Source organism: Caloenas nicobarica, chromosome 3 (genome assembly GCF_036013445.1).
Source record: "Caloenas nicobarica isolate bCalNic1 chromosome 3, bCalNic1.hap1, whole genome shotgun sequence".
NCBI classification, from domain to species: domain Eukaryota; kingdom Metazoa; phylum Chordata; class Aves; order Columbiformes; family Columbidae; genus Caloenas; species Caloenas nicobarica.
Genome location: NC_088247.1, coordinates 43,525,127 through 43,551,202, shown reverse-complemented (window position 1 = coordinate 43,551,202; position 26,076 = coordinate 43,525,127). Strand labels below are relative to the sequence as shown.

At 42.6% G+C, this 26,076-nt stretch overlaps 2 protein-coding genes across 5 annotated transcripts in view; both read left to right on the top strand.

Annotated features, from left to right (window-relative positions):
* Window positions 1-5,309, top strand: part of PNISR (PNN interacting serine and arginine rich protein) — a 28,066-nt gene extending 22,757 nt beyond the window's left edge. The window contains exons 10-12 of one of the 2 annotated variants that reach the window (XM_065631188.1): window positions 833-1,003; window positions 3,649-4,747; window positions 4,993-5,309. In XM_065631188.1, the coding sequence (XP_065487260.1) occupies window positions 833-1,003; window positions 3,649-4,747; window positions 4,993-5,023 (1,301 nt within the window). In that variant the 3' untranslated portion in view covers window positions 5,024-5,309. Of the gene's footprint in view, window positions 1-832; window positions 1,004-3,645; window positions 4,748-4,992 lie in introns of both variants that reach the window. The other variant, XM_065631187.1, reaches the window with a different exon arrangement.
* Window positions 5,310-8,096: 2,787 nt separating this feature from the next.
* On the top strand, window positions 8,097-20,857 carry COQ3 (coenzyme Q3, methyltransferase). 3 transcript variants are annotated; one of them, XR_010606037.1, is made up of 9 exons: window positions 8,097-8,240; window positions 9,528-9,651; window positions 10,018-10,170; window positions 10,333-10,432; window positions 12,016-12,258; window positions 13,292-13,451; window positions 17,026-17,156; window positions 17,268-17,399; window positions 18,784-18,800. XR_010606037.1 is itself a non-coding variant. In XM_065632688.1 (8 exons), the coding sequence occupies exons 1-8, from the start codon at window positions 8,153-8,155 to the stop codon at window positions 17,268-17,270; spliced, it is 1,002 nt and encodes a 333-aa protein (XP_065488760.1). In that variant the 5' UTR covers window positions 8,097-8,152; the 3' UTR covers window positions 17,271-20,857. The 3 variants fall into 3 exon arrangements, 2 of the variants coding, with proteins under 2 accessions (XP_065488760.1, XP_065488759.1); XM_065632688.1 differs by having other exon boundaries at window positions 17,268-20,857; XM_065632687.1 differs by lacking the exons at window positions 17,026-17,156; window positions 17,268-17,399; window positions 18,784-18,800 and adding an exon at window positions 15,165-16,407.
* The last annotated feature ends 5,219 nt before the right edge of the window (window positions 20,858-26,076 follow it).

Below are 26,076 nucleotides of genomic sequence, written 5' to 3'. Positions count from 1 at the left end.
CAAAGGGTCCTGTATTATATATTACCAGAAACAACACAGGAAAAAGAGACTGAAATTCCAGCTTGAGACACAACAGCAAAAGATCTTTCCCAACATGCTTTTTATCATCTAAAACATACTACAGCAGTGTCAGTCATCAGTTATGTGCTTGTTACTTGGAATTCTGGTCAATTAGTTGAATGTTATCATCACAAGTATTTACATGTTTTAAAACTAACTCAATAAAGATAAGAACCTCAGACTGAAAAGAAGTAAAATGTCTCCATGTCAGATGTTTAAATTGACTTCATCTTTTTTATCAGTCCAGTAGTTATTAATATCTCTAGGGGAGAAGAAGCTCCATTTCTGTTCCATCTCTGCACCTGTCAAAGTGCAGTGTTTTCTAAATCAATATAGACAAGTTGATACGGCATTCAGAATTTCTGTAGCCTTGGACTGTGGAGGCGGCTGAAGTCATTTCAGAGATGTCTCCTGGGACAGATCCCAGGCATTTTCTGTGCAGTTGTCGGTACAGAGGCAGGCACTGTTACGACCTCTGCAGGGAGCTTTTATGCCCTTCCATACAATGGAAAAAGTACCGTGATCACAGCGGTTGCTTGCTGAAAATAGACAAGCTGTTCCAGAAGGAGTAGAACCAGACAGTGAGCATCAATGCAGATATGGGGGCCTTGATCACGCCAGTCAAACAACTTTGGCACTTACCAGAATAAAGTGACTTCTTCAGAGAAGAGGAAGTGAAGGAAGGGCAATGTTACCCTCCTCTTTGCCCCACAGAAATATTAAGAACAAAGCTTAATCTTTCCTCGTGATAGACTGGACTTTATGCACGCAGGTGGACTGGGTGGTTATGGATCAGGAGACAGTGAAGATGAGAGGAGTGACAGAGGCTCTGAATCATCTGATACTGATGATGAGGAATTACGACACAGAATCAGGCAAAAACAGGAAGCATTTTGGAGAAAAGAAAGAGAACAGCAACTACTACTAGAGAAACAGCTAGAAGGTAAATCATATAATGTCATCTTACTATACTGCTATATGTGGAGTTTACTGCTGAGTATATGTAAATTGGTAGGAGAGTATATGTAAATTGGTAGGAGAGAAAACGCATTTTAAGCCAAATTTAGAAATAATGTTCTTTAATTAAAAAGTTTTAACAAAAAGGTGTCTGAGCTACTTGATCAAAGTGGGATTTGCTTATTTTCTTTCTAATAAGAAAAAAATCCATGTAGTCTCTTCCATAAGCTATTCTACTTCACTGTTTTAAAGAACAGACATGGTGCATATACATCTATATGCTATAGATTTTGTGCAATATAAATAACAGTATCTCTTTATAAAAATGCATGTGTACGTGTAATACATTTTTAAAAAATTATTAGTATCTCAGTTGCGATTGAGGGATATATTTCACCTTTGTTCACCAGACTGCAGTCTATATAAACTTGATTCCTTAAAGTTGTATACTTAAAGTATGTGAAGCTCATTTCACGCCATCTGAAAAACTTGCTTTTCTAGTACATAATCTCAAGCAGTGCGCCTTTCAGAATGTACAGTGGGAGGCTGCAGTTTCTTTGAACTTGCTGTTCTCAGTTGTAGTTGAGGTTTGTGTCCATATGCTGTAGCTTCATAACTGTATTTTTATACCTAATACCAGGGAAAGATTATTGAACCCAGTCAGTTCACACTTAGCCTCTGAGAATGTGACTTACAAAAAAAAAATCTGTTGTTTACTTATGCTTTTCTGTACAAGGTAAGGCTTGTCCTTTTGTACCAGGAACGTAGGTGAGAAGGGTATCACAGTCACCTTGCACTGCTGAAGGGCAGTCTGGATCAACAGAGGAATACAGTGGGAAGAAGTCATGATCGAAGTTCATAAGCTGGAGGAGAAAGTGCATGCTATTATGACAGCATACTTATTTCTTATTTTAAGATGGATTATTTCCTCCTTTTTATTTTAAAGGCCTAGAAATAAGACTTATGAATCTCTTAATAAAAGGCTGAACTAGTGAAACTTTTGGTTTCCTTAATATTCCTGTCTCCCTCTGGTGTGTTAAGATTTATGCACAAAACTGTAGCCATATGGAGAGTGACTAAGTGGTGGCCTATGGCCTCTGTCTTCCTAGTGCAAGAGACCAGATGCCAGTTTGGGGGCATCTCCATGGGGCTATTCACATAAATATAAATCTAGAGTAAAGAAGTTGATTCTATACATCAGAAGAATCGGAAGATTCTATACATCTGAAGAATACTAAATGCAGGGTCTCATTTGTAGCAGCATTTAGGAAAGGCAGAAGATTTCTAATATACAATACAGCATCTTCCAGCATACACTGGCTTCTGCCTGTGTTACCTAATAACTCAGGAACCAGATGGAATTATTTTCTGGGTTAGATTTGACTAGCAGTTGCCATTTGGATCACTCTGGGTTTCTGGATGCAGTTTTATTCCCTAACTGATGGTTCACATCAAAAGTCCATTTTCTTTTGCTAAAAATGTTGTATGTCAGTTACTTTTTTGGGTTCAATTTAAAATGGGAAGGGGAGATAAACTTGGCCAGTGATGCAGAGGATCCTAGGTTAAATAGAAATAAGTAAATCTTTCTAAAAGTTGGAAACCTCTGGAAAATGCTCTGAGGGACTGAATTTCTCTATTTGGCTATATGAAAATCTTGGCCTGATACTTATTAAGTTACTTTCAATAAATGTATTTCTAATTTTTTTGTTATCTTCTTACCATGTTTATAGTATTGTATTTGCTGACTACCAAGCTTATATATAATCTTCACTGACATTAACTTTTTGTTTTGTAGAGCTTCACCATCTATCTGTATTAAATGCTGTAGTCTTAACTTTGAGCTGAGTCTTAAGCAAAGAATTATCTACAAGTCTCCTTTTCATATTGTTCTTTCCTTCCTTTGAATTGATTGGCTATAAGATCTGTTCAAAGCAAGGACAAACATAAATTGCTTGTCCTAGTTAGCATTTAGAACTAATCTATGTTAACCTTGGAAAATGCCGTAAACTTGATATTTTCTTTCAAAAATCAAACGTGTCACTACAGCAGAAGGTACTTCTCTAAGGCTTTTTTGGGTAATGTGGCCTACAAAACCAAATACAGGTACAGCCAACGTTGTTCTGAGGTCGAGAGGCCACCCTTGCACTGTGTGGGAAATACAGCTTCGCAGCAGCTGGGAATCATTCAGACCCAGATGGAGAGAGTTGGACAAGAAGCATAGGTATAGCTAGAGGAGTGTTGTAGGAGGGAGAAGGGGAGAATCAGATGTGCAGAAAGTTGCAGAAGGAAAAGTATGTGTGTGTAGATGAATTCCCGAGTTCTGGTGCTCCAGGATATTCGTTTGAGAACTTGGTCTTAAACCACCGAACCACGAAATAACATCGAGGACTTCTAAAACCGTTTGGATTGTATGCTTTTTCTAGACCAGGAGGGACAACTTTTCTAGAATTATAAAAAAAGAAAATAAGTTGTTTTGGTAGGTAGTTGGTATGATGGCAGACAGTGTGTTAATTGTAAGCATTATGAAAGGTGCTTGGAAACGTGGTTTTGCGAAAAGTAACAGTATAGAAATTATTGACATATTACTCTAAATTAATTGCATTTTCTTTTGTATGCTTTTTTTTCCAGAAGAAAAGCTACAAAATGAAAAAGTTTCAAAAGAGACGAATGAATTTATCAACAAAGAACAAAACAGTAACTCGGCTTCACAAGAGGCAAAAGAAATTGAAGCCGATATGGTTCACGAAAAGAAAAGATCTCCAAATGCAATGGCACCTGATCTAGAACTCAAAAAAGAGGGTAAAGAGAGGGCAGGAAGGAGCGGGTCAGGCAGCTCCAGCAGTGGTAGCAGTAGCAGCAATAGCAGGAGCAGCAGCAGTAGCAGCACCGTATCCAGCTCATCCTACAGCACTAGCTCAGGGAGCAGCCGCAGCTCTTCGCGTTCTTCCTCTCCTAAAAGGAAGAAGAGGCACAGCCGCAGTAGAACACCATCACACAAAGTCAGGCACAGCAGAAGCAGGAGTTACACCCACAGAAACAGGAGGGAGAGGAGTAGGAGCAGGGAGAAAATAAGGGAAAGGAGAAGACCTAGTAGAAATCGCAGCGCTGAAAGAGGGGAGAGGCGGAGAAATCTGAGTCCTTCCCAAGAGAGAAGCTGGGATAGACGCAGAAGTAGTAGCCGTTCAAGAGACAGGCGAGCTAACCGTGCGAGCCGCAGCAGGAGCAGGGATAGACGTAAAACCGAAGACCAGCGTAGAAGCCCTACTGGAAATAGGCACAAACATAAAAGTGAGGGTAAAGATCAAGAGAGGAAGAAGGAGCAGGGTGGAGGTGTAGATAAAGACAGGAAAAAGAACAGAGAAAGGGAGAGAGATCAAGAAAAAAGAAAAGATAAGCCCAAAAAAGAGGAAAAAGAAAGTAAGGCTGGCAATCATGAGGACAGTAGATTAAAGAGAAAAAGAGACAGCGAAAGAACTTTTTCTCGCGGTGATTCAATATGTGTCAAAATAATAAGACAGGATTCCAGACAAGAAAGCAAAAGAATTACTACCAAAGATAGCAAAAAACGGTCAGGCTCTGAATCTAGTGCGAGGAGTAGTTCGGAATCACCAGGAAGCAGTAAAGAAAAGAAGGCTAAGAAATCGAAGCATATTCGGTCATGCTCCGTGGAGAAATCTCAAAGGTCTGGTAAGAAGGCAAGCCGCAAACACAAGTCTAAGTCACGATCAAGGTAGTATACTTTTTAAGTACTTTGTCTGACTTTTTAAAAAAAATTTTTTGCTATTCGTCTTCATGTGTACAGCATATGAACTTTTTTTAATAAAGTATGGTATTTATTAATTTTTTTTGTCTTGGGCAAAAGTAACTTTGGAAAATCTTTTAAAACTATTAATTACTAAGCCTAAAGTGTGTGTGGGTTTGGGGGTCTTCTATTTTTTCCAGTTAACTTCTTGCCCCTTTTCCTTTATTTTTCAGATCAACAACTCCTCTTCGTCGTAAACGCTGAGGAATTTATGGCACCAGTGCTATGATGTTTAAAAATTCCATGAGTTATAAAAGGCTTGTCTCATTATAGAGGCACATTGTGGCTACGTAGGTGAAACCAGAATCATTTTTTTATCTGTAAATAGGTGTATTTTTTCCAAATGCTGCTCAGAATTAAATACCTAATAGGATTTCTTTGTATTACATTTTTTCAAGAACGGTAGTGCTTATTAAGCATATAAAACATGCCATTCTCTTTCAGCTGTAATGTTCTTAAAATTACTATTGAATGTACTGTGATGTCAATAAAGCTCTTTAGTTCATTTTTGTTTAAAATTCTTGCACCTGAATTTTCTGTTGAATTGTAGAAAGGACTTCAAAGAAAAAAAAAAAAGGCAGCTTTTTTTGGTATAACAAATTTTTAAAGTGCTTGAAAAAGATTTTAACGTAAAATACTTGTCAAAGTATGTAATCTGTGGACCTGATGAGATTAATCTTTTGCGGGGTGTGGAAGAACAAAGAAAAGACATAATATTTTTTCTTTAGATATATGTAACAGATTTTTAATATCCTTTTTATTTGGGCTAGCAAGTAATATTTGCTCTGTGTGTGAAATACGGGTCACTGTAATACAAGCTCTACTTAAGCAGACTGAACCCCATTAGGAATACGTGTGACTAACTGATCTTGTGTGACAGCGTTAAGCTATATTCCTCACCCAGTTTTCAGACAGAACTTTCTGGACATTCACAGATATTACAGAAACAAGACTCAGTATTTTAGATGTTTTTATGGAATATATTTATAAATGGCACTCAGTACACATTAGAAAACTAACAATAGGTTAACTTTACATTTTGGCACATGCCTTAAATGTGTAGTAAACATTAAAGCTGGTTATTTTTGTTAGTGTTATGAGAATTGTGATTCCTGTGAAGCTAATACATTGATTAGACAGCAATGTAACTCAACTTTTGGCTTTAATATGACCATAAAGTGAAAGAGGTCACTGATTACCTATTTCTTCAGGAAATGAACTATTGCTGTTCGTAACAAGACTGTGAAATAATACTAGTTAAAAAACCAAACCAAACCAAAACCCCACAACAATACGCTACCCTAGGCAGTGACTGTTGGAGAAGGAACATTAATTCAGGAAGAGTGGAGGTTGTGAAAAAGATAAAAGGCTTAACATCCAAGTAAGATCTTCTGAGGGGAAAAAAATACTAGTACAGGCAACTTTCAAAGCGTGTCTTCACAAACAGATTAATCCATTTAACTGAAATCAGAATTCAGCATTTTTGCCAATGTAATTTTTGTTCTTAAATTAGATGCAGAAGTAAACTGCTTCAGTGCAAAGAATCACATTTTAACTATACATTTATTAAGCAAGCTAATGGCTGGCAAAATACGTGCATGTTTATCAAAACACTGTTACAGAGAAGAAATTAGTTAATCACTTAGAAATTACATGCCCCCGCCAATTAAGTCCTTTTACATAGAGTAAGCAGTCATACCTATTGGCAAAATAAGGTATAATTTGCAACACACTAATTTTACTTGCATTGGTATGGATATAAATAATGATGTGTTGATCGAATCTCAGTACACTATTGACTCTTGGTAAAAGTGAGGATTTTTTTTTTGAATAGGTGGCATAACACTTCAGATGTCTTAGAAGGATGGCTTGAGAGAGAAAGAAACCAAAATTAAGAAAAGCTATTGAGGAATACAGTTTCCATGATGTATTGAATTTGATTTTCAGCTCAGATTTTATATTCTCTGTCTAATAATAAAAATGATTGTGTATGAAAAGCTTTATATACTCTGCCAACAACTGGAATTCTGTCACTTCCTGTAAATATGAAAATTATTTTTTGACACAAAGGCACTTATATGGGTAGTGACTGTATGCCAATAAAAAGAGCATACGATCTCTGTATTTAACTGTTTCAGAAATCTTACTGAACAGCACGCACAGCACACCAGTAATTAAAAATACATCGTACTACGTCAGCTTCACATACTTCAGACTTCTTAGCATTTTAGTAACTCCCGTATGAGTGTTTTTCAATGGTAAAAGCTAAAATAGCATCCAGCCTTTTAATTCAATACATCTGAAGTAATTTGAAATTAAATTGTGCAAATATATACAAAAATGGGACTGTATCATTTTGGAAAAGTCTAAATTGGGTTGTTGCTTTATTCTTTTATATTTTTAAATACTTGAAAATACTTTAGTACTTGTGCGCTGTAGGAGAGCAAGACATAAAACTGCGAGTGTCATGCAGCCACTCTGAGCCAGTTCCCTTGGAAAAAAAAAAAAAAAGAGAATAAATAAGGGATGGTGTGGAATCAAGTGAAAAGTGGTTTTTTATGCAAATGCCATTCCAAGATGAATACAACAAAACCAACGGGAGTCTGTTCCTCGAGGTACCTGTTAAACAGTCTTACTGCTTTGTAAGAAGAGACGGAAAGCTGACAGCTAAGCACCGTGCCATCCAAACAAGCCTGTGCTGGGGCAGCATTTGCTTGTTCCAAGGCACTCGAGGCTCAAGCCTACATCCAGGAGCATGGCGGCATCAATTAAAACCAGTGTGGATTTTGGGCAGAGCTGCCCGGTGCAGCCCTGGCGGGTCGTGCCTGGTGCTGCTGTTGGGAAGGGAAGGGTAAATGGCTTTTCTTGCTCGTTGTACCATGTCTCCTGAAGCTGGAGTATTTTTTAAAAAAACAAGCTTGAATAAGTGCTTGTAATGGTTTGTCCAGCGATTTGTTTTGCTTCCATTTTCTAAAATACTAATGAACTTTTAATAATAACACAAACATCTATAAATAGATTTTATAAAACATCCTAAACGGCGCGGTTGCCGCCGGCTGGGCCCGCGGAGCAGAGAGGCCCCGCGGCTGCTGCTGCCGCGCCGCCGCTGGAGCCGCACAGCGCCGGACGCGGCGGCAGCCGGAGACCCGCGCCCGCCCCGCGGCCAAAGGCCGGCACGGCCGGTGTGCGGGGCCGCCGGCGGGGACCGCGGGCGGGCGGAACCTTCCTGGCGCCCGCCCCGCGGGGCAGCCGGCCCCGTGTCACCGCCGCACGCCCGGCGCTGGGAGCGGAGCGGGGCGGGGCGAGCGCGGCGGGTCGGAGGCGGCCGGGACGATGTGGGGCGGCAGCGGGGGGGTCCGCGCCCTCACCCGCGCCCTGGGGCGCCGGCGGGCGGCGGCCGCGCTGCGGGGGGCTGCGGGCGGTGAGCAGGCGGGCGGGCGCGGAGGGCGCGGAGCGGGAGGGCCCCGGGGTCGGCCCGGCGCCGTGTCCGCGGCCGGCGGGGTCTGGCCGGTCCGCGTCGCTCCCCGCGGCTGAGGTGGCCTAACGGGTGTCGCGTCAGCGGCCCCCTCGCAGCACGGCCCCAGCGAGCCTCCCGGCGGCTTCGGCCTGCTGGCTGTTTCTGGCAGCCCCTGGCGGTGTGTCCCCGGCCCCGCCGCCGGGCCCGGCCTGGGCTCGGCGTCCCGGCCGCGGCCATCCCCACTCCGCCCCCGGCCCGGCGGGCGCCCGGCAGCCTCGCAGGGAGCGGCTGGTCCGCCGGCGCTGTGCTGGGCCGCAGCACGGCTGCGCTTCTCGGCGGCAGAGCCGGGAGCGTGTGCGGCTGCGTGCGGCGGCCTCCGGCGCCCGCCTGCACCGCGCTGCTGCGGCCAGCCGTGCTGCTGAGGCAGCTCTGTGAGCCGGCCTACGCCAGGCCGGCCTAACGCCAGGCCTAACGCGGGCGCGACCGGCCCCGCTGGGCTCCCCGCGCATCCCACAGAGCTCCCCCAAGGGAGGCGCCTTCCCCTTGCTGCCTCCTTGGCGCCCGTGCAGCCCTTCAGCGGGATTGCGTCCCCAGAGGTGTCTGTAGTTCCCTCCGTTGATTACTAAAGTCGCTTTCAGGGGCCGTTGCTTGGGGCGCAAGGGGGTGTTGCTGTGGTTTAGGGGTTGCTGGGGAGCAGGCAGCGGCCGGGTCGCTGTTGGGTGTGTGTTACGCCAGGCAGAGCCAAGCCCGATGTCGGCAAAGCAGGTGTGGGGAACGGTTTGAGGCAGTGTCCTTGGCCTGTCTCTGCGCCATCCATGAGGTTGTCTTACTTGTTTCCTTACCAATTCATATGATACAAAATGAGTGTGCAGCTCTAGATTTCTTATTCCAATATGTGATGAAACAGGAATCAGAGCCCTGTATTGATCACTGTAAGCGTGTGTGTATGCACAACTTGTGGTCAACCTAAACAATTTGGTGAAATTCTCACAAACTGAAACATTTTGGCTGCGTAGAAAGTTCGTTTTCATCCAGGCTCTGAAAAATGTCATTGTACGTCATTGGAGAAGTACTGGGGTGGTGAACTAGCATGTGCTGCTTTACTTAATCCCCATGTGCTCCATAAGTGTGACAGTGAGCAAATGTGTAAAGATTTGCATGGTTAGTATCGCTCTAGAGCAGCATTGTTAAACTAGGTTTTTTTGCCTATGAGGTCTCATAAAGCTGATGTTTTGCCTTTTATTTATGCAGACGACCATGCTGATCTGTCTTTTCAGACAGGCCTGAGAGGGGCCCTTCAGAACTACAACTGGAAAACACAGCTGAAATCCAGTAGTGCTCTGCCTGTCTCTCTGACCGAAATAAAAAGCAGCATGTAAGTATTGTATCTAAAATAATGCTGCGTGACAAGGACTATCATTTTCTATAGCAATTTTAATTTTACTTTGTGACAGTATCACATGAAGTGATTTTTAAATCTCACAAACGTTTAAATATTTGATGTGGCCTATTTTTGTTTTACTAATTACGAACTTAAAAATTACGAGTGTTCAGCTATCTTGTTTGGAAGATACGTTATACATACAGTGCATAAAATCTGTTTGGTTTGGATCAAGTATAACTAGAATCTCTAAAGGTTTATCTTTGTTTACTTTCTGATCTTGCAGATTTTTTTTTTGCATATTTGAACTGACATGAAATATCAGTATTAGTTTCATGACATTCAGCTTTCATTATTTAGGCTCACCATGAAGAGACTTTTCAGCACTTCACACTCATCAGTGGATTCAGAGGAGATGAAGAAATTTCAGCTCCTCGCACATAAGTGGTGGGATGAAGAAGGAGAATATTCAGCCCTTCATTCTATGAATGATATTAGAGTGCCATTTATTAGGTATGGTTTTGAAGACAGATTTTTTTTTATAGATAACTATTTCTGCTCAGCCTCAGAAAGCGTTGTAAAAGAAAAACAATTACCACTACTTAGGGTAACTGCATATTGCATCTACTAAACCATCTTGTGTGTTGGCCCTTAATGACATCCCTTTTATTTCAGAGATACTCTGTTGAACATGAGTAGTAATTATCATCTGGGAAATCCACTTTCTGGAGTAAAGATTCTCGACGTTGGCTGTGGCGGGGGACTGCTAAGTGAGGTAAGAAACAGTGTGTTCCTGTTTCTCTTGTTAAAAAATGTACAAAGTATTTCAGTTGTTTTACTATTACACTGCTTACTTTGTAATCCTCTGAGGAGGAGCTTTTCTCTTCTGTGATACACTAGTTACTGAATGTTTTGGAGTGCAGTGCATTCTACCAAACCCCATGGAATATTTGGTTAGCATAGTGGTGGTGGTTTACAGAAAAAGAGGGAATTGTGAATGAGACATTCTAAAATTCTGAGGTTCATCAGAAAAATAGGTGTTCAAACACTGTAAAGAAAAGGAGAGGGGAAGAATGATGTAAAACTCTGTTTATTCCTCTGGGCAGTGACAGTACAACATCTTTTTTTTTATTTTTTTTAATTTACGAGCCCAGGCAAGAATACTTTAATCATAACAATCCTTGTTACCAAAGAAGTATTTTCTGTGATAAACTTGTTCTTACACATTCATTTCTTTGAATTTCTTTATTTTTTTTTTATATCGGAGGTAGGTATTCTGGCCTTTGCTTTGGTCTCACAGGAAAAGCATGGAATCATGGCAGACTCCTGACAGTGGAACCCTTTGGCACACGGGCTCTGAACAGCCCTGTTATCCTATCAATAGACTAGGGCTGGTTTGTGAATTTAGGATTGCGGATCTGGCTGACTTACTCTGGGAACTTCATCAGCATCTGCAGTGAGGTGTTAGAAAGTGACCTGAATCCCTCCCCGTGTTGTGGGGTGGGGGGGTTTGGTGTTTGGTTTTTTTTGTTTGGTTTGGTTTTTTGTTTTTGTTTGGTTTGTTTTGTGTGTGCGCGCGTGTGGTTTGTTTGTTTGTTTTTGTGTGTGTGTGTTTCATTTTGTTTTATTCTGAGCAAAATCCTGTAGTCTTGAAAGCTGGCAAAACTGGTGTGCTGCTTCACCCCCTCAGGCTGAACAACCGGTGAATTTCAGGTTGGAATAACATACATGTGGTCATGTTCTGCAGCCTGTTTCAGTTTCAAAAGAGGTGATGGCTGAGGTGTTAACCTGTGAGTAAGACGACACTGGAGAAACTTGAGTGACAGCCAAGCCTGGTGCTATCTTAGTAAACATCAGTGTTTAGTTCTCAGCAGTGAGAAAGTCCCAGAGATAATCACATATTAAGTAACCTTTAAAAAGATATGAGGATTTACCATTACAGGTGGATGTTGAAGAAAGTAATGACAGTAATTAAATACGGCATTGTTTTCCCCCCTTTAAGTACTGTGTTGATTTTCCCCATTTGTTTTTCCTCTATTAGAAGGTAACAGTGGAGGAAATCTTTATTTGGAGTAGCAAAATGGATTCAGAATGGTTTATTCTAAAAGACAATTTAAATGTATATATTCCAGTATATAGTTTTCTAAGAAAATTAACACTGCCTCCCCCAAGTCTATGGGTTTTCTTGCTTTAATAAAGACTTAAAAGAAAACTGCTGGATTGAAGCTCATCATTTACTGTTGTTTGTCTTGTTCTCTGAAAGATGTTTTCAGCATCATGTACGTACATTGTAACATTGCAGACACCCTTAAGTAAATTGTTTTCATGTAGATAATAAAGTATACTTTGTATTATTAGCCTCTAGGTAGACTGGGAGCTTTGGTTACTGGAATTGATCCTCTTGAGGACAACATTAGAACAGCAGATCAACACAAGTCATTTGATCCGGTCCTGGCCAAGAGAATACAGTACAAGTCCAGCTCACTGGAGGAGATTGTGGAAGAGTGTATGGAAACCTTTGATGTAATTGTAGCTTCTGAAGTAGTGGAGCATGTGGCTGACCTTGAAGTGTTTATCAAGTGTTGCTCTCAGGTGTTAAAGGTAAGAGAGTTTTTGCTTTCATTATTGGGAATATTTATTCTCTTTTTATTATTAAGGCTTTCATTCGAAGGAATGTGAAAACACCTACATCTCCTTTCATTTCTCCACCTTGAACCGTGCTCTAGAGGTGCCTTCTGTTCTCCTCCATGATGAAAATACATCTTCCCAACTTCAGTTACTTAAGTTAGGGGAAATTTATTTCCCCAGTGCTGCCTTAGAGAAGTGTTAATGGCATTACCTAGCATCGAAGTGTTGCTGTGCATCAAGACCTTAAGGAATCGGGTTGCATCTGATTTCGCCTGGATGAGAAAACGTGGCAGTGCTGCTGTTGATGGGCGGCTGTGGCTCTGGCTGCATCGAGACTGTAGTGATGTTTCTGACACATAAGATTCTATTCCAGCTCTAGCATCGCATCAGATGTGCTCCTGCATTGCTTTTAGTGGGTCATAGTTATGCTTCATTTGTAAAGAAGGATGGTAGGCCCAGTACAAAAGCAGCAGCTTTCCTTTAATCTTTTGATTTATCTTTCTGGTCATCAAAAGGAATATAGATTATTTGAGTGGAATGCTTAACTCATTTTCAGCCTGCTGGGGACATAGAAACTATCTTTTACTTCCACCAAGTAGTCTCTTAAGTACTTAGAATTCCTTTCTGGCTTTGTTTTTTGACCTTGTAATCATTAAAATAAGCACAGCATACAGCAGCCTCAAAACTTAGGCAGTATCGCACATGTTATTTTGGTTTTAATTTTAAAAAGTGTTTCTTTTTGCCATCAGTATTGTATCTACTTTGATACTTTTTATTTATCCATTTCCTGGGCAATGTTACATTATAATTTACTTTGTTAGATGTTTTTTGGGCAAGGAAATGGTTATTGGATCATCCAGGACTTTGATTATGTTGACTATTTTGATTATGTTATGATAAGCGTGTAGACTTGTAGATACACAAATTATATGTTGTAATGCGATTACATTTATATATTTTTTAAATTAAATATTCTTCTAATTGAACACTTTAATCCTTTAATTAGCCTGAAGGTTCTTTATTCATTACTACAATCAATAAAACGCAGTTGTCCTACATCCTGGGAATTGTGGTTGCAGAGAAGATAATAGGCGTTGTACCAGAAGGAACACACGAGTGGGAGAAGTTTGTTCCACCGGAAGAGCTGGAGCGCCTCCTGGAATCAAGTGAGTGCCAGACCAGATGGTGGGAATGAAGAGAGAGATTCAAACGCTCCCTGTAGAAATGGTGAGGGGATAAGACAGGGGAGTGAGTGCTAATAAAAGTACACAGCCTTTCCTGTGTGAGGTACCAGTCATGTATTAGGAGTATCATTGCTGGTTTAAAGACACTACTGCTTACTGGATTTTACATAAAGTAAATAACCAAGTGGTGTCCTAAGAATGCAGAGATCACTCAAACAAAATCAACCTTACAGGTGTCCCACTGTTTGATAGCCTAAGTGAAAATGCCAAGGTTTTCCATCCTGTTCTAGTGGCAGGAGGTACTCTCTGAAGTGGTTCATATCTTCTCGGTCAGATTTGAGGAAATCACTGTATTGGCACTCCAGAGCTGCACCGCTGCCATGGCAGTTTGTCTGTCATCTTCACTTTGGGATAAGGTGTTTTTATTTTCGGTTGCTGCTCCATGTTCTTTATTCATGTTCTGTTACTAAAATGTGAAGATGAAACCTACCACAAATTCATTAGTCAGTATGATACCGATTTGAAGAAATAATTAAATTATCCTGGTTTGATTGCTTTTATAATAGACAAAGCACTGAGCTGGGAAGAGTTCTACCCATTGCCCTCCTTACCTGCAGGTGTTTTAAAACCCTCTTACCGAATATTTCACTTTGCTTTAGTATGAGCTTTGCTGAAGTATGAGTTGAGCTGTTCTCTTGGCAAGGTCTTCTCCCAGCACTTTGCAGTGATGCAGTAAGGAACATGACTAATACCAGTTCACATGCTGGTAGTTCTTTCTGTTCTCCCTTCGAAAGGAGAAGCAAGTGCAGTGGAGTGATTTGTTTTGTTGGGGTGTTTGTTTTCTGCCTTCCCTCATGTATCCTGCTGGGACACAGCAGAGCCGTGCAGCAAACTGAGAGCTGCCCAGCAAGGCGTGCTAAATCACTCTTTAGTTGCACCGAGTCCTTGATGGCATTCTGCCGCCTCTTCCTTCTGTTTTCCATTCTGAAGGGGAGTCTGCAGAATCCTTCCAAAGATAACACTTAGATTTTCATTTGGAAGTGTGCGATGTCAGTTTGAAGAATGTCTTCACCTACAGAAAATGTTACCAGTCACCCAGATGTGGTGTTGTGAAGTTGGGGTTTCTAGCATACCATTCTCTCTGGCAACCAATGACAGAACCTGAGGGAGTGTCAGGAAGATGTGCCAGGGGAGGTTTAGGTTGCACATTAGGAAAAGGTTCTTCCCCCAGAGGGTGGTGGAGCACTGGAACAGGCTCCCCAGGGAGGCGTCACGGCCCCAAGCCTGACAGTGTTCAAGAAGAGACTGGACAACGCCCTCAGACACATGGTGTGAACTGTGGGGTTGTCCTGTGCAGGGACAGGAGTTGGACTCGATGATCCTTGTGGGTCCCTTCCAACTCAGGACATTCTATGATTCTATGATACCACTTTGCAGTGGCTCACCAACTCTCATGCTAATGGTACATGGCCTGGCACAGAGCCGTTGCTGCTGCTGCCAATAGCAGGACCTGCTGTCACCAGTCACGCGTGTTGGTGCTTGTGGTGGGTTCTGACAAAGGGCAGCTGTGAAGCACTGCTCCCCTGCTCGGAGGCAGCAGCGTGTTTCAAGACTTGCTGTTCTGAAGTATTCAATGTTGCGGAGGCTGACGATATTAAAGAACATCAGTTGCTTTCTGCTGTCTTTCTCCTCCAGATGGCTTTTCAGTTAAGACTGTGAATGGGATGTTGTACAATCCCCTGTCTGGGTCGTGGAGCTGGATGGAAAGCACAAGTGTTAACTATGCCCTGCACGCTGTGAAATCTGGGGCTCAGGGGCAGCTGAGCCCAACAGACGCCTTGTCAGAGCTGGAAAATGACCAGCCCTCAGCCACAGCTGGCACTGCCGTCTGACTGTCCGAGACGCGTGGTGACGAACTGCCACCAGGAACAGAAAAGAAGGTTTTACCCAGATGGACATAATAAAACCTTTTGTAACAACAAGCTTGCTGTTTGCATTAATAATACTTCTGCTATTTTTGGCCAAATATTTTAGGCCAGTCTCAGAAAAACACAAGTGCCCATTATCTTGGGAATTATTTAAGAGTGAAATGAGCAAAGCTTTTAAAGATGAAGTATTTTTATAAGAAAGTAGTTTCAAATTGTTGGACAGGGAAATGCAAGTTATTCTGCCAGTAGCTTGGAGGAAGCTCTTACATGTGATGGTATTTTCAGTCCTACCAGGGAAACTCAGATCTTCATAGAGTAATACGTTAAATGTAGAATGAGTTTAAAATCACAAGTGTATGATAAATAAAATGCCTTAGATATTTAAGTTACACAACTGAGTCAGTTAAATATACAAAACACTTAGAAACCACAAACACTTGTTTCTATATTATGCCTTCTCCCTGAGAGGAGGAAAAAAAAAAAAAAAACAAACCACACAACTGAAAAAACCCCCAAGCCAACCAAACAAAACCACCAGCAAGCATTTTCTTGTCAGGTTATGCTGTTTCTACAGTCAATGTGATCTAACTGTGCAGTGGTGGAAGAAGAGTTTCCTAGGGCAGAGTTGCCTCAGTGTCAGAAGCCTCTTCAGCATCAAGGTACTTGTATCTTGTCAACTTTCTCCTTCTACCTGAATAAAAGGAAGTAAAGTTGCAGGTAAAATTTTACTAAGGAACCAGAGTGTTATGCTGGGAAAATGATACATGAGCAGTCTGTCCTAGAACTGGAGTGTAATACCTACTCAGTCTTAAAGTCGTAGTGCCAGGTTAAGGAAAAGTGTTGATCTGTAATGAAATAGGACTTTCTAAATAAAACGTCATGTGTGTCCATGGCTGTATCTCTTTCTTTCTCTCTTCCTCTCAGCTTGTATACAGGTAGAGAGGTTGGCCAGCTGTGTTTTTTGAACTTAGAGTTTTGCAGGCATGAAAATTAAACTTTGGGTTTTTGTTGTGCATTTTTCCAGTTGTAGATGTTTGGTAGGCTAAATTATTGTATTACACCTTTGTATTCTTGGAGCTTTGATGCATCTACATGTTGCCTTGGGATCCAAGTTTCATGATAGAACTGATGATGCACAGAAGAATATTCTTCATTTATAATGGAAGTAATAGTAATTCATAGGTATTAAGTCTGAAAAGGATTATCTAGTGCTTTGTAATATCTGTTTGGGCTGTAGTTTGGCTTTGAGAAGAAGATTCATGTTCATGGAAACAGTTCAGTGATGGAGAAGCCACTCTGTGGATAAGTAAATTGTTCCAAAAGTTCATCAGTTGAAGTGGTCTAACCTCATATCCCAGGCAAGGATGTCTCAACATCTTTGTTTCTTTCAGGTTAATGACTTCTCTGGTATTGGCTGTCTCTGTCTTTTAAATGTAGCTGTAGTTTTGAGTCAAGTCACCCCTTAACTTTCTTTTAGATAAAGAGACTGAGATTGTCTCTACAGCTATTGCCACCACAGTGTAGGTTTCTGACTTTGTATAAAATGTCGAGGTAAACATCCTTTCTGAAGCATGATAGTGGGAATGGATGCAGCATTTCAGTCATGGTCTCACTGATGCTGTTTGCAGGAGGAACACTCATTCTCCTTCTGCCTGACCACCTTCTGCACAGGAGTCTCTGCTCCGCTGGTCACGTGTGCACAGCAGCACGGAGCCTTCAGGAGGGAAGAGGCATTGGGAAAAACATGGAGCCAGAGCAGGTAACCAGTGGTCTTTGCTCCTAACAGTGTGTTTCAGGCATGTAACAGTTCCCTTAGCCAAGTCTGTCTAAGCTATTACAACCGGATGACTGTTTCAAATTTTACCAACAGTGAATTGGAAGAAACAGTATCTGAAAAGCACCGAGACGTGGACAGATTCCTGGGGTAGCCCACTAGAAACATCCGCCAAAGGGATCCCTTCACCTATTTGCTTGGAGACCTGTCAGGTGAAATAAAACTAAGGTAGATAAAACTGGGATAGAACAGCTCATTTCTGTTTGGTTTAAAAGCCCTAAATCCAGATGTTTGTATAACTAGCTGTTATCCTGGCATATTCATCCTTGCTTCCCACTTGCTTGTATTTTTGCGTTCAACTGTGAGCTGCCTGGGGAAGGAACTGGTTTTTATTTCACTGCTATTTCTATTGCGCTGAGCACAAAAGGCCTTTGATGCTGCTTGGGTTCTCTGCCCAGGCTCACAGAAGGGCTCACGTACCTAATTAACAACAGCTGGCATTCAGGCAACACCCACATGGACCTGATTGTCCCTGGATACCCCTGGTTTTGACAAGAACCTTGTCACCAGCACCTGACCTTTTGCTCCTGCGTGTGTACAGGGGCTGTGTCACCCTGTGAGGGTTGAGGTAGTGATGTGGGCACAGGAGTGGGGACAGCTTGAAGCGGTCCTTGTACCCCAGGGCATGTCTCCAGACATCCTGGTGTGATCCATCCTCAGTCTCGCCCTCAGTTTTCCTCTCCTGGTGGAGTATCCTCACTTCTGGCTGTATTTCTTCCCTCCAGTGAAAACAACCTCTTTTAAAGCTAGAAATTAAATGACTCAACTAGAGATCATTTGAGTGAGATATCAAACGTTGCAAGAATATCCTACACCTTGCTTTTAAGCTATTTTTCTTTTTTAATCCTTGCATTATTCATAAATGTGTATCTCTGGCACACTGTAATCAAGTTCAGTACCATGCACGGGATGCGTACTATGTATTCGTGCTGCAGAAACTTTTTTCTTAAAATCTGTGCATAGGAAACCAATAGGGATTTCACACTTCTCTTAGTCCAGTTGCTGCGGAAATCTAATAGGTGCTGTTGAAATGGACAGAATTTAAGTCAAATAAGTTTGCAAATCTTCGGGTTTTCTGTTGCAAGATGCAAGATGGGTATGCAGCCATAGCTTTGATGGTTGCAGCAATAGTGGTGGTGGGAGGAGAAGAAAAGTAATGTTATAGCACCAGGCAAGCACCTGGGACTAGGGTGAGACAAGAAGTGATGCTTGCTTTGAGATTGGGAAAAAGACATAATTGGGCTTATCGTTTCCAGCTTTTGTGTTTGTTTCTGATTGTAGACCCTTGACTCTACTGTTCCCAGCCATTTGTTTCTCCAGTGCAACAAATCAGAGCAAGGGGCCGATCTGGCTAAAAAATCCAACACAGTAAACTACGTTGTTTTGGGTGGTCTCAGCTGTTCAGCTTTCATGTGGCTCATCGTGTTGTCTTATCTCCCCCATCGGTCCACACTGTCCCAGTCCCACCCCTTTGCTGAGAAGATGCTTGTCTTGAGATATATATATATTTTTTCTTCTCCCTTGGGGTGCTGATGGTGGTTGTGCTGTTCAGGGAGCAGAATTTCCCCACTTTTGAGGACCCATGCCAGCCAGCAGGTAAGTGGTGGGAGCACAGGGCCAGGGAGAGGGTAGGGGCTCAACAGGCTGGCTCACCCTGCCTTGTTGAATGGCACTTTCAGATAATAACTGAAACACTAATTGCACTCAAGCCCAATTTGAGTAGTACGAGAGCTTCAGAGGAGATTTGCATTTAATTTCCTTTTTAAATAAAAACAACTTGAAGTTTCCAAGATGTCTCGGTAGGGCATCTCGTTACCCATTCTTCCTTGGTGGTCCAGTGACATTTCATGGCCGTTTTTGCAGAACTTTACAAATATTTTACATATGTTTCCACAAACACTCTGTGTCAGGTGGAAAAGAGGAAGGAGAAAGTAGTAGGAACAGAAATATGTAGTGGCTGTGAGTGGAGATAAGAATAAAGACTATCTTGTAGAATGTTTTCCTGAAAACAGCTTCTCAGTTTCTTTCATTATGTTGAAATCTCAGCCTTAATTTAAAAAAAGAAAAGAAGAAGCCTATTTCTCACACACTTCTAAGTAGTGCTTGAAAGCAATAATTGCATGCAGTCCAGAGGCTTAGAAGGCAAAAGGCTCGGCTTCTGTAATTAACCAGCCTGATGAAGCAGATTGGAGGAGAAAAAGTGAAACAGAACATGAATCATCACATCGGTGTTGACACTGTAGTTGCAGGGATTTGAGGATTCCAGGAGTGTCTGGAATGGGGGACAGCATTGAAAAAACAGAAGTTGTAGAGGGAAAAAGAACGATGCCTGCAAGATAAATGCGATTCCAATGGAGATGAGGAATGTGAAATAACAGCGTACAGGGCAGTCAGGTTCAAATGTGCCTTGAAAGAGGAACTACTGACGGTTGGGAGAGTGGCTCTGTGTCAGATTGAAGAATAACAGTTCAGGTATTCCCAGCTTCCCACTTGTTTTTGCATGTTGACCTCCAGTGCCTTGTTCCAATGCCTGCACCCTTGCTGACGTCCTGCAAAGGCAAGGTGGGCTCCCCTCCCTTCAGACTGAGTCTTGGTGACTTGGTACTCGCAGGTAGCTGCCAGCTCCCTCATTCATGGTGCTCCCATGTTTGTGTAGAGGATCTCTCACCCTGCCACATGCAGATGTATTCCTGCTGTACTTCTTTGCATTTAATTCCCTTTTATCAGGAGCATAAGCCAAAGCAAACTTCCTCACTATCTATCCCACGATGCCCACAGGTACGAACAACTTGTATCCTGAAACGGCAACACCATTGACTTGAGTCAGCATTCATTTAATAAAATTACTAGCATTATCTTGTTAAAGGGGAAAATGTGGAAGCCCAAATGCATAATTTCTCCTCCCCATCACCTCCCCCCTGAAGTTCTGGAACTGCTCGATGTCCGTGCTTCTCCCTTGCTGGCTCTGCTGGGCTTTGCTGAGCCTGGGAGGGAGCAGTAGCACTTAGTGTAGAATCATCCCTCAGCACCTCTAAAGCAGACTTTGTGGTTCATTTGGTTCTGTGCTGTCTCAAGAACGTTCTGCTTTTCCAACTCAATGTGAATTTTGTTGCATCATCTCCTGCTTTATGATGAGTGACTGTAAAATAGTTCTTTAATGCACTGTCTTGCGATCATAACCACAAATTATCACCAGCCCCTTTTCTAATGGAAAGTAGAAGGTTGCTTTCATAACCCTTTCAAAATCATTTGATTCTTCTTAGGCTGAACAGTACTATAGATGTGAATAAAAATAACATTATTTTCAGATTATGTTTTTGGAATAAAAATCAGCCTGTATTTACCCTGGTTTCTGCAGGTTATAGGACAAAATTCTAATAATTTAAAATTTGTGCTAACAGTAGACTTGATTTGTATCAACACACATCCCATTTTCTTGAAGCAATATAAAATGATGATATGTTTTACTCTAGCCAGAACGGCTGGGGTTTCACCTAGGATGTAAAGTCATCTGGCCTGTCTTGACTTACACACACATTAATTGCACAGCCACCTCTCAGAGCATTAGAAATTCAGGATATATACTTTGATCTGCATTATATTGTGCTTTTATTCCCACATGGAGTCACTCCACAGATATAATCAATATTCACTTTTTCTAAAAAATAAAATTGTTTCCTGCTTAAAAGCATTGTGGAGACTATTAGTGTTCCATTAATAAAACTAAAACCATTGTCTTGTCCTCATGAGATGTGTTAACTTAAAAAAACAAAACCAACACTGAAACAACTTGGAGATTAAACTGCTAACTTTGCCTTGTCCAGTAGTTGTATTATAAAAACTTGCAATAATAGAAGACACTGAAAAAGATCTGATGTTTATTTTCCTGAATTAGAATAAGCACATACAATCTGAAGACATAAAAGCATGAAAGTAAACAAAACATATGATGAAAAGGAGACCTCAGAACAATGTATTCAGCTCACATGAAGAACTGCACAAGTCAGCAGATTTGCTCTGATGAAGCAAAGCCCCAGCACTAAACTTGGGGCTTAACTCCCAGCTTTACCTTCCTGCTGCCAGAGATGTGGCAGCTCCATGTCTCGCCTCCCTGGCTCCACCTTGAATTTACGCTTTAAAAAAAGGAATGGGACCTGACTGCCCTGGCAGATCTTCTCTAAGGGTGCTCCCTGCCTTGCTCCCCAGCTGTGACACGGGGGGCCCTGATTTCCTCTGAATGTCAAAAAGGTGCTTCTGTGTTCATTAATCCCCTCACCACCCCTCAAATCCTGATAGTGAGACCATCTGACCATCTAATTCCTTGGGATTGTCCCCTGACCGTGGGCTTGCCGGGAGGTCTCTGCTTTCCAGCCAGAGAACACACAACCCTTTGAATTTTGAGTCACCAAAACAGCACTTCTCAGCACACCACACTCAGACAAGTCCTGCCAAAGTTGCCAACAAAAGGTGTCTGCTAAGGAGAAATGTGCGTATGTGGAGAGGATGAGATCTGGCTCACCCCACTGCTGCTGCTGACCAAGTACTCTGGAGACACTTTGTTTTTTCCTTCTCCAGATGAAGCTTGAGACTCCAGATGCCAAAGTTTCTGCAGATGTAGTCAGATGAGATGATGTCCTATTGAAAGGATGAGAAAGGGAGGAAGCTACGTGGGCTGAAGGACTTCACGGCTGTAATACAAGAAACTTCAAATGGCCTGTCTAGGCAGGACAGCATTCCTATGTGGGTTGTGCAGCATCTTTCCCTTATTGAATCCTACCTGCAGATAAGAAAAAACTTCTGTCTACAGGACTACTTGAAAAGCACCTTCCTCCAGAGCCAAATTCACAATAAACCCAAACCAGTTTGCTTTCCCAGAGGCTGCAGACAGCAGGCCATCGGCTCTGTTGTTGTCTCTCCCACCCATCTTTATTTCCAGAGCTCTTGGGAGATGAAAGCACAGCCTTGGCCTCAGGGACACGGCCTCTGAAGGGGCTCTCCTCCTCCCTGTTTCCATCCCTTCTTGTTCTCCTCCCATTGCCTTCAGCTGGGAGTTGATTTGTAGACAAATGTGTTGTGCTGGAATGATCTTCTCACATTTTATGGTCCTATTGCCCTGGACTGAGAGGGTTTGTGCTCGCTAATGGTACATCACCCTGTTTTGCAGGCTCTGCAGCAGCTAGCACTTTTATCTCTGTTGTTGCCACCTTAGGCTAGTTGCTAGCTAATCTAAGGCAGATGCATTAAACAACTTATTTTCCCACAGAAAACACCTCTTACTTAACACGGGTATATCTGAAGACAGTATGCATCTTTTGAAAAGAATAAATATGGTGAGGAAAGGAAATCTGTTTAAGGAAACCTGCAAAAACTTAATATCTATTATTAATGAAATATTAACTGAGATGCCACCCAGGTCACAGCAGTGTGTACTGCAAATCTTAGTTCTTCTGATCGAGGATGCTGTAAATGGGAGAGGGAGAGCACCTGCAAATGGGCAAAGACCGGGAGCCGCTGCACCGGGCAATGGCAAGCAATCTGCAGCTGGTCCCCAACGCTGTTCTGCTGCCGAGCGAATTTTACGTGAAAGATCTGACTATAAAGGTGTGTAACCGCCCCCATGACATTATGAGGGTTGTCAGTCATCCAAAAAACTCGTAATAAAATAAAACCAGCTAAAATATCGTGAGACACTAGGTCTGTCAGCTGTATCTTTTTCTTTTATCTGGCTCTGTATTAATAACTTATGGATGTGACCAACTTAGCAGTGAACTGCCAGGCTGAGTATTTCCACCTGCAGAAAGCAGGAGGTTTCATGCAAAGCCTTTTTTTTTTTTTTTTTAATTATTTTTTGGTTTTTTTTTTTAGCAAAAGCAAGGAATGCTGAGTTATTTACATCATTCAGGGCAGTCTCAAGGTATGCATCACCTCAGAAAGTGGCTTTGTTTACCAGAAAGTGCAAGGTAAACTATAGGGAACTCCTGGAATTGCACATAATGTGGACTACTTAGATAAGGGTACTTCTGTATAGCACGGAAGTAGTAGTTTAAATTCCGTATGTTTTGCATTTCCTATGTATTGGTACCTTTCTATGTCATTAAAGTTATAATTAACCTCTTTTCTAAATTCAAACTGAAATGCATCATGACTACTTTGCAGCTATACCTTGGCTATTTTTATCTGAATAATTAAAAAGATATATATATGAAACTCAAGCTGCCCAGAGAGATCATTAATATTACAACAAAACCAATCCTGGCAGCAGTCAGCGATTATTTCAAATGGATCCTGGAGAGCCTGTTGGCGAGAAAAGGCTTTTTTCACCCTCTCATAAGCTCAGCCCTTGCCACAAAGTCTTATTAAATTATATCTTCTGCGGACAAGGGCTATTTCAAAAAGAAAGCATTTCCGTACCACTGGAGGATGCCCCACCAGCACATGAAGCAAGAGCCTTACCTGGGCAGGGGTGTCACTTTGGCTGGGGACAGCTGGTCACCACACACAGGCACAGTGGGGTGCTTTCACTTCAGGCAGAGAAACCCATAAAAACCACCTGTACCAATCAAGGGAGCTATTAAAAGCTTCGTGCTGCCCGAACTCTGGAAGAGAGAGAGGCAGCGAGTAGAAGCCATGGGTGCTGTTGGTGTGGCGGACAAGCAGATAAGTGGTGGCCCTGTTTCTCGACATTTGGGGAAATTTGGCACATGAAGCTCTTCCGTTCAAACCCAGTTGGCAGCAGTACAGGAAAGCAAAACTTGTGGCGAGGTATTTTGCGTGAGCCCTGATTTTTAAAAAGCTTAGTTAGTTCTCAGCCAAAATACAGATGGGACAGCTTCTGCAGTGGGACTCTGCAAGGACCCATCGCAACCACCGGGCTCAGAGCATGATTTTGACACCCACCGCCAGCTCCGTGGGCAGCCCACTGTGCTAACCACTGGCTTTTTTTAAAGAGGTACAATGAACCCAAAGACCTTACAGAAAAAACACAGATTAATATAATGAAGATCAAGAGGTTTTATACCAATATGAAGAATACAGTAATACTAACGAGTTTATTAGTGCTTGCCTGCCCCCAAATCAAACTGCATACTTCAGCAGAAAAACTTGACTTGCTAGATAACAAAGTAAGCTTAGACTTATGTTAACTGGAAAAATCTACTTATTTTATTCTATTATTCTCTTTTCCTTTAGGCAGCCAAACTACCACGAACTACAGATAAAAGTGTACTTTAAGGTACAGATCTTGTTTTGCTCTGCACGATGTATCTGAGGGATGACTGTTCCCAACTGTGCCATGCATGGTGTGTGTTTGCAGCCAGACAGGCATGTGGATGTATCACTGTTAGCTCTTATTTTCCCCACTCAAAAAATTAAAAAGTGGTAATTTAGCAAAGAAGCAGAGCTGGATTCCCACCCTCCCTGAGCGAGAGAGCGAGGTGGCTGTCAGTCTGGTGTGCATCACCTGTGAGTTTCTTTGAGGCGAAGGTGGGAAAAACAGACCACATGTCAGGAACCAGTCAGAGAGGCACCTGCGATGCACAGGAGCAGAAAGCGAAACCCACCGCCAGACACAGTGCTGAGGCTTGGGTCCTGGGGCACAACTGCCCTCTACAAAGCCTCTGTAATAGAAGTCACTGGTCACAGCCAACAGTGCTGCCTTGCAAGGCTGGGCACCTTCTCTGGAGGAACAGACACTGCCTTCTTCCAGAGCCAGGGAAAAGCCAGACTTGAGGAACATGCTCTTTGCTGTTTCGCCTGCAGATAAGCTCAGCTACCAACCTGCCAGGCCACACGGATTCAGTACCTGCTGGCAGGAGACTATGCAAGCACAAGGCAGAGAGGCTGGCAGAGCACCGCTAGCGAGTCAAGTGTGTGGGACAGGTACGAGTGCGTGGAACTTGTGTTTTACCTGTGTTCTTTATTTGCTGCTGTTAAAGTCTGGCTACCAAGATGTGACATTTGGACATACACCTTTTAAAATGCTCAAGTCTGGTCAGTGCCATGCAGGTAATAAGCAGCCTCTCAAAATCTAGTTTATGAGCAGGATGACAAGGCTGCCAGGGTGTCTGCAGGGATCCAGCATCCCTTGAGGCATATGGGATCTGCAGCTGGAGTTTCCCTCTGTGCACTGGAGCCTTGCAGCCTCTGGGCAACACGGTATCCAGAACAGCAGTAACACAGCATAAGGTCCTTGTCCAAAAGGAGGGTGGCAAGCTCCTTGCTGAAAAAATGTTAAACATCTGACTAAATAATAATCCTGGGGCAACCAGTTTGCCTTACTGTCTCCCTTGCATCTGTACAGCATCTTAATGCCAGCAAAGGCACAGGCAGGACTACCAACAAAAAGCATCGATTTCCAGAGCATAAATTGCAGTAATGCTTCCTCCCAAACACCAGGTTTGCCTACCTTGTCTGGGGCAGCTCCGGGACGTGAATGGTTTAATACTTCTTTCCCACACTCCTCTCCCTCACAGGTCTCCCCAGCTTCTGCTGGCCACCGATTCAAAACACAAGTTTTAGGATAGCTCATATGCCTCTGAAAGTCAAGCAGTGGCAGCAGCTGGGATGTGGATGCCCAGGACCTTTCTCTGCCCTCATGGAAGCTTAGATCCCATCTGTAACTGGATCCCTCTTATCTGTACCACAGCAAGCAATTCCCTTGCAGTAGCTAAAGCTGAGACTAGCTAGCAGGATGTGACAGTCCAGATTTATTAGGCTGGCTGCCACTTGAAACAAATCTTCAGCCTGAGATTTGCAGGTGCTGTGGCACAGAAAAAATACTCTTGCTGCAAATGATCAGCCACGGCATGAAGCAGCTGCTGCTCTTACCTTCCACTTTTAATTCATT